Source organism: Pteropus vampyrus, unplaced genomic scaffold (genome assembly GCF_000151845.1).
Source record: "Pteropus vampyrus isolate Shadow unplaced genomic scaffold, Pvam_2.0 Scaffold29, whole genome shotgun sequence".
NCBI classification, from domain to species: Eukaryota; Metazoa; Chordata; class Mammalia; order Chiroptera; family Pteropodidae; genus Pteropus; species Pteropus vampyrus.
The window spans coordinates 2,683,754-2,692,041 of record NW_011888810.1 but is presented as its reverse complement, the minus strand read 5'-3'; the positions used below and the strand labels follow the sequence as shown (position 1 = coordinate 2,692,041).

Here is an 8,288-nt window from a genome sequence, read left to right as displayed (position 1 = left end):
GCATAAGGGGTCTGAAACCAGGCCTTCTCGCTGGCCCACACGATGTCGCAGAGGGGCAGGATGGAGGCGCCCAGACCCAGGGCAGGGCCGTTGATCGCCACCACGATGGGCTTCTTAAACTGGATAAAGGCCTTCACAAAGTCCCTGGGTGGAAAGAGAAGACCCTCTTTAACAGGTGACCAGGCTTGCCGAGACCACTGGATACCCTTGATTCTCCCCAGGCTGAATAAGCTTCCCCAGGTACTGTGAAGCAGGCTGTCAGATGGGGTGGGTGCCAGGCAAGGGTCCCATTCTCCCAGATGCTGAGCCACTGAGCTGCAGTCACAGGCCTGGGACACTCAGGGGTTGGTGCCAGATTTTCAGAGAGGATTTGATGGGGTGACATGTTGGAGTCTGCCCAGATGGCCTCAGGTCATGCCCACTGAGCCAGCCCTGCACGGGTTACCCTGTCTGTCCTTCCATGCCTTAGATATTGACAAACTGTAAATATCCTAATGAAGACAACCTGAATGTTAAGGTTCAGAACCAAAACCAGAACTAGAACCAAAAAGAGGTGTTTCAAAGAGGTATAACTAAACTAAAGGAAAGAAGGAATGTTCCAACGGCACTGGCTGAGGGTGGAGTGGTGAATTCATCATTGTTGGAGGCATTCCAATTTTGGCTGGATGATCACTTTGCGTGATGTTGTAGAGGGAATTGAAGCTACAGATGGTGGATATGAATGAAGATTGATGACATTTAAGATTTCTTTCAATAGCAGGAACGTATGATTCTGAATTACGTAAAGAATGCCAGATTCTTTCAGGCTGGCTTTGACCAAAATTGAGGAAAGATGCTGTGTTGCCCTGGAGGCATCTGAAATCATGGCTACAGGATTAGGCAATATTTTACCTCCCTGACCTGCTGTACTGAGCAAGGTTATAGCCTGTATCTTTATCTATTAAGCGGAGCCTCCTACAAGAACCTCTACTTCCTGTGCCTTAGAATTCTTTTTGCCTTCTACCCCTAGTTGCTATGTCAGAGCTATAAAATTTTAATATTCATCTGGACATGGAGGAAAGATCTAAGATGTCCAGTGAAGCCTGCATCCTTCATTATTCTCAGGTGGCAGATTGGAAACTACCAAGAACTCACAAGCATAAAATCCAGACTCCCAAACATGACCTTGGGCTGCCTCTGCTTACGTCTCCAGGCTTATCTCGTGTCTCTTACACTCCTGCTCACTGTGCATGAGCTGCACGGGCCTTCTGAGAGTTCTTGGAAAACACCATTATCACAATTTGCAATTATCCTAATTATCTGCTTACTTACTTGTTTTTGAGTTCTCCTCCCCTTCAGCTTCTTAAGAAAACCCACAGGTCTGCCTTGTGCACTGCAGAATGAGACCTTTGCATACATGTTGTCTCCATAGACGCTGGAATTAACACTCAGTAAATAGCTATTGAATAGTAAAGGATTCCCCCAAGACGAGAGCAAAGACTGCAGATGTGTAGCAGTGACACACGAGCTCTTCACCAGACCTGATGTCCTTCCCTCTTCTACCCGAGTCCACTGATATCTTTCCCTCTTCTACCTGCGTCCACTGCTAGAACGCATTTCCCAGCTTCCCCTGAAGTTGGCCGTGGCCTAGTAACCAAGAGCCGGCCAATGGAATGTGAGTGGAAACCACACATACACTTTCACGCCCCGTGCATGGAACCCTCCCGCCATGCAGTACACTGAGTGCTTTCATCCTGAAAGTGTGGCAGTCTCGGAAAACGTTTGTTGAGCCACAAGATGGACAGAATCCGGTTCCTGGGTTGCCACTTGTAGGACTGCCACAGGCTAATCTGTAGCATCTGTTTTAGGTTCACATATTCGAGAAGTAAATTTCTATCACAATTGAACCATTATGTATATAGATATTTGGGGTTTATTTGTTACAGCAGCTTGAGGCAGCACATTTCCTGACTCCCGTGTGAGTAGATGACAGTTATCCCAGCCACTGCTGGCCCCCACTGAAGCTGACCCAAAAAAGGACAATGCTACAGCAAGCGAGTGCTGGCACCATGGCTCTCTGATTCTTGGTTTTCCAGTGGCCCATTTCCTGGCTTAACTTCTTAACCTCGTGGCCTCAGTCATTGGTTATAATGAGTGCGTTTTACCAAATGCATTTGGAGTCTGCAGAAAATATGGGGCTTCTTTGCAGGGTCTTTGGAACCACAGGCTTTGGGTGACTTTTGATAGACATTCCATCCCTAAAGACCCTCATACAATTCTAGGATTTTGGATCTCAGTTTGAGAAGGACTTCAAGAGTCATCAAACCAAATCTTCCACTTGGTGCAGCATCCTGTGGATGCGCCATCTGGCCTCTGTTGAACATTTTCAAAAAAGAGGGTCTGTCCCCATCAAGATGCCTTCCTGCTGTGACCTCGTGTGGGCCTCTCTGAGACTCCCATTCTCTCTGCTCCATCATCCACACGACGCTCCTTCAGGAATTCACTTCAGCCCTCACGACCTTCCAGAACCTTCCCCTTCCATTCCCCAGAAGCTTTCACTCTGTGGTTTCCAACCTGAGCTCTGTGCAGGGGCAACAAGGACCCCCAAGGAGGGCTAAGGAGACCAGGTGTACACAGCCCAGACCCTCCATCCACTACCCCCTCCTGTCAGTCCAAGCATTTCATTTCCTTGATATAAAAATGTAACGTGCAAACCATCTCCCCATCCTTTTTCTCTCACCTCAAGCAGAAGATTTGTATCGCAAGGGCCCAGTGGATGGAGAAGGCAGATAGCAAACAGGATATTGCATTACAAATGCTGCTGCTCAGATATCTGATCCTAACTCAACAGCGGGGCTGTGCTGGGGAAATGGCTTGCCGTCTTCCCCAGCAGCCAAGTCCATCTCACTCACCCTGGACCTTGCAGCTTCCTCTGCTCAACCTGAGCTCTATGGCTTCTACCTGCCCGAGCTGCTGAGCTGTTCTAATGTGGCAGAAGGAGCAGGAACTTTGGGGTCTGAAAAGACGGGGTCATCTCAACTCTGCCCCTAACTAGGGGTGAGATCTTAGACAAGTTATCCCACCCCTACAGCCTCATTTTCCTCCTTAGAAAATGGGAAAGCCAATGGTGGGTCCCCATAGGCCATATGAGAATTACATAGGACCCCAGCACAGGGCCTGGCATGTGGGGAGCCCCAAATCGCTGCTGCTATTACAGGCGGCGCATCTGCTGGGGAGGGCAGACACAGCTTCCATTCCACTCTCAGTGGTCTGTGAGCCACTCTCCTGGCCTAAAGGAGACTCAGGAGCAAAATTCTGCAAACAGGGATGTTTGGATTTCACCTGGAGCAACTGGCATCTCTTTTGTGACTCAGCTATTCATTCATTTTAATCAAAGCCACAGGGTACAGCCTCCCACTGCCAAAGTTCAGAGCCAAGTCAGCTGGAGTATGATGAGCACCAGATACACACAGTGATGGTGACAGTCATCCTAGAGCCCCCAGAGGGGTGCTCTAGGAGCCCACCCCAGAGTCAGACCCAGGCCTAGCTAGAACTTCTGGCTGGGGGTAACAGTAGTAATATGAAAATAATTTTTTATACCTGTTCTACTTATTATGTGCAAAGAACAGGCTGAGTATTTCATGTGGATTATCTGATTACCCTTGGTCCTAGCAACCTGCCAGCAGGCCATCACATCACCTGAGAGGTCAGGTGAGGGCTGCCTCTCTTCCAGGATAGGGCAGACAGCTTTGTTTGAGTCCTGGAGAGAGGCTTCTGTTGAATGAATCATCCAAGCTCTTCCCACATCTGCTAGTTCATTCAATGAACATCTGCAGAGCGAACACGGCGTGCCAGGTCTTTTGTGCACATGTTTTCTTTAGGAACCGGGGAGAGTCGGGTGAGCGCACTGTTGTGGGTGCTGCGGATGTGTGGCATGCCCGGATCCTGGAGGTCAGCCCAGCCGAGAGCATGCGTGTCCCAAAAGAATTGCAAGGGATATCAGTAGGTTATCAGGTTCTATGGCCAAAATATGTTTCAACCATGCTCGATTTTGAACAAAAGTCTGTCGCAGGAGACTTCTCATACTGTAACTATGTCAACATGCCTGGAAAATCTGCACGAGCCAGGACAGAACTTGCAATGTGACCCAAATCCATTGATCGAAAGTGCCCTACTCACAGTGCTTCTCCGGAAATCTGCAGAACATTTTCTGGGAAATGCTTCTCTGCCACTTCGTGTCCCAAACTCTGGAGTGCAGCTGCAAACTCTGGAGGGTGCGCTCCACAGTTGGTGGAGCTGGGGCCTCCCTATAGGCGTCTGGTGGTGATGAGCAAGCCACGGTCATTTCAGAAAATGCACCCATGGGTGCTCTTCTCTACAAGGCCATATTGTCTGCACCCTGTCCATCCTTTTTTGACGTTCCTCGCCCTCCGTCACCCCTTCTATCACCTTCCCTTTCACCCTCTTCTCTTATAACCATCTTTCTTCTCTTGTATAAAAAAGTGAGGCTCTTTTTATTTCTGTAACTTTTAGTGCTTTTGATGGTAGAGAAACCTCTTGGTTAGGATGGCGCAGGGCTTCTCAATCCTGGCTGCACGTTAGAACCACTGAGGAAACTTTAAAACCGAAGGTGTGCTGGCCGCACTCCACATTTATTAATCAGGATCTCCTGGGGGTGCTGCCAAGCTGCTGGGTTTTGAAAAGCTCCCTGGGGAGTCTTTGTGCTGTCGGGGCTGAAAACCAGTGGTCTAGGGGACATCCCTGTTCCCTCTCCCCATGTCCCGGCAGCTCACGCATTAGGAACTTCTGCTCCCTCTGAAGCATCAGGAAGAACTCCCTCGGCCATCTCTCCCTCCGCTTTGCCTAAAGAGAACTCGCCTTCCTGATGAGATGGCAAATGTCTGAATTCCAGTGACCGCTTTTCTCCCAAAGTGACCTAATACGTTCAGCATCCCCTCAAGTTTGGGACTTCTGGAAATCCAGCTAAAGCCTCCACAGAAATTTGTAAACCAGCGGCGGGTTACGGCCAAGGTATTCCTCAGGCTGCAGAGATGGGCGCCCCATCTCCGACGGTCCCATAAGTGAGGAGGAAAGTTTACTGGGGACCCCACGTGACAAAGCAGCTGCCAAAAGACACAGCTGAGTCCGCGCAGAGAGCAAACCGCCACGCACGTGGCCAGGGCTGTCTGCACCCAGGCTGAGGGCAACACGAAAGCATGTTGCCTTTTCTCATAGCAGTGCTGAGGCTTTTCACATCTCTTGTGCAAGAGTTCTGTCACAGGAAGCACACAGGTGTTTTGGAGCAGAGACTCCAGTGGATGCTTCACCCTGAATTGAGACTCAACCCCACATGTGACGGCGTCGTTGTATCATCTCTGCATCCCCTGGAAGCTTCCCACAGCCACGTGGGAATGAGCCTCTGTGTGACGACGTCACAGCACAGTGAGACTGGAGGCTCCAGGAAAGCCCTGCCCTGTGGCCCTGGGCTCTGGGACAGCCCGTGGAATAAGTGTTTCTTCTCAAGAGACACTTGATCGGCAACATTCGGATTGGCATCACTGATCCAAGACTCTTGTCTGAGCACGGAGCAAGGTGCAGAAGCGAGTGCATATGCCCTTCCCAGGGTGGAGGACAAGAGACAGCCCTTGCTGGAAACCACACTCGCTTGCTTTTGATAAATCGATACGAATGGGGAAAAAACTACCTTTCAGTGTCTCCAAAGAGATACTGATTGTTGGGATCAAATGTCACACCCAGGATCCCAATTTTTGCCCCCAGAAAATAAGAAGGGAAAACACGTTCAAACCCTGTTGCGTCTGCAGATGCACAGCGGCCCAGGGGACCCCTCCATTCTCCTTCCCGGTGATGAGTATGTCAGCTCCAAAATGTAGGGATGCTCAGAAAATCAAAGATTTCACCACAAGGCGGAGGCTGGGAGTAATGCAGCTAACACATGGGCATTACCGGACACTGGGCTTAATATAAGGAAATAAAATCTCTTTTTCATCAAAAGAACAAAGTGAGATCTAACCTAGAGAGCGAAGACATCCCTTATTGAGGCAGGAAAATACAGGACACTCAATTAAAATCCTAATTTTAGATAAACAACAAATCACTTTGCTGTTGTAAGTATACCCCAAATATTACATGGGGTATACTTATGCTAAAAAACACAACAAACAAACAAACAAAAACTTTGTTGTTTGAAGAACTTAACTGAGCCGCATGTATTTTTATGTGCTCAATTTGGCAAACGTAGGCAGGTCCCCAAGTCCAAACACAAGCCGAGCTCACCTGATGGCTTCTGCAATGCGGGTGCTCTCCTTTCGCCGGTCACTGGACAACCGGCCAATTAGGTAGGAGTAATCCAGGCCGCTGCAGAACACGCTGCCCACCGCACTGAGGAGCAGCAGTTTGCTGTCGTCTGTGGCCGCGTTGCACAGCGCTCTCCGGACCTCCTTCATGATCTGCAAGCGGAGAAGGATTTGCAGGGATGTTAAGTGTTTTCTGGAAGAAACACTTATTCCTGATTCAAGCCTGCCAAGGCCTCGCCCCTGAATGTCGCCCATAAACACAGAGGGAAGTATATCTGCTCTGCCTGTGCAGGGAGCCTCCCCTGAACACAAGCCACATCCAGACCTTGCAAAGGAACACCAAAACCAGAGCTCGCCTACACCCTCCCCAAAGCAGGCACAGACGGTTAAGAAGATGGCAGTGGGGTCACCGGCTGCAGACTTGGGAGCTTGGCTGGGAGTCCTTTAATCCCTGGTAAACTTCTGCAAATCTTTTTCCAGAATTTGCTTGTTTAGCCCTTTTCAAGGTGTAGGAAAAATTCCTGTGCACACCCCAAGTAGTAAGGCACGTGAGCCATCTCTAGAAGTCCAGTTGATTATACTCTTACTCATCCTTAATTCAACTAAGACCCTCGTACAGCTCGTAGGTGGCACACGGGAAGTGGGCTTTGGCATCAGACCCATAAAAGGTTCAAGGTGCCAGAGAAAACAACCGTCAAACACAAATTCTCTATCCAGCTAAACTATCATTCAAAAGCAAGGGTAAAAATTAGGCATTTTTAGTAAAGGAATGTTTACTACTCTTAGACCTTCACTGAAAAAAAAACTAAAAAAGGATTCACTTCGAGGAGAAAAAAACAATATTCAGAAAGAAAAATTGGCATCTAAGGAATGACAGCCAGCAAGGAAACTAGTGAATGTATTGATAAATCAATATAAGAACTGACTATAAAAATCATCATACCAATCATACCGATGACTAATCGAGAGTGGGAGGTTGCACAAGGTGGAATTATGGTCCTAGGCAATAATATTGTGTCAGATGAGAGGACAGATGACTAGAGAAAAGCATGCCTAGGTTATTTGTCTGAGAGTGGTGATGAGGTAATAATTACATTTAGGTTTCGCTATGTGTACATAACTTAAGGATAACTTCTTAAAAGTACATCGTGAATTATAATGAAGTGGGGAGCATGAAATAAAGAAAGCTCAATGACCCAATCCAACAGAAGTTAGGCAAAAAACAGAAATCAGCACAGGAAGTATATGGTAAGAGAAAACAAGGCATGCACTAGCCTGGGTGCAGCTGAGAGTCCACTGGGGGAGACATTAAGTGAATAGGCTTTTAAAGGATCATTATTAATTATTCAATAGGCACAATCATAGGATATAGTGTAGAAATATTATGAGAGTATTTTTTAATGTACTTTTAAAAAACCGCCCCCCCCCCCACTTATTAAGCACTTAGAGGTACCAGAGATTGCACCAGATAATTTCCACACAATACTTTATTCCAAATGAAAATCTTGAAAGATACGGGAATGATATCCCAATTTTGCAGGTGAATCAAGGAACACTCAAAGAAGTAGTAAGCTGCCCAAGGTCACCAGTAACAAGCAGAACCATGATGCAAATCTCACCCCAACATCTCTTCAATTTCTACTATTCCATACTGCAGGATGACTTAGATAAATGGATGAATTTAAGCAGAAAAATCATCCATCTAAATCAAGAATCTCCCAGCCTGTGCTCTGTGAGAACGGGAGAAGCACTTTCTACTCTAACAGGGTATAAACCACAGGTTTTCATTTTGAATCAAAAAAGGTAACAGGCCACTATCTTGTGGTCCTTTAATCCATCTGCCTCCAGAAATAGACACACTCTCACCTATATACGAACTCTATTTCTCTGAGGCAAATAAAAGAAAAGCCTGCTGTAAAGACATGATTCTACACATGACTCATAGAGTGGCCTCTCTGAGGTCACAGTTACTTGTCAATTAGTAAAAACAAAATT

At 47.4% G+C, this 8,288-nt stretch overlaps 1 protein-coding gene across 1 annotated transcript in view; it reads right to left on the bottom strand.

The window, feature by feature from the left end:
• Positions 1-8,288, bottom strand: part of CDYL2 (chromodomain Y like 2) — a gene marked incomplete at its 5' end in the record, with an annotated part of 169,327 nt that overhangs the window by 17,843 nt on the left and 143,196 nt on the right. The window contains 2 exons of the mRNA XM_023528592.1: positions 1-144; positions 6,274-6,446. Of these exons, the coding sequence (XP_023384360.1) occupies positions 1-144; positions 6,274-6,446 (317 nt within the window). The remainder of the gene's footprint in view (positions 145-6,273; positions 6,447-8,288) is intronic.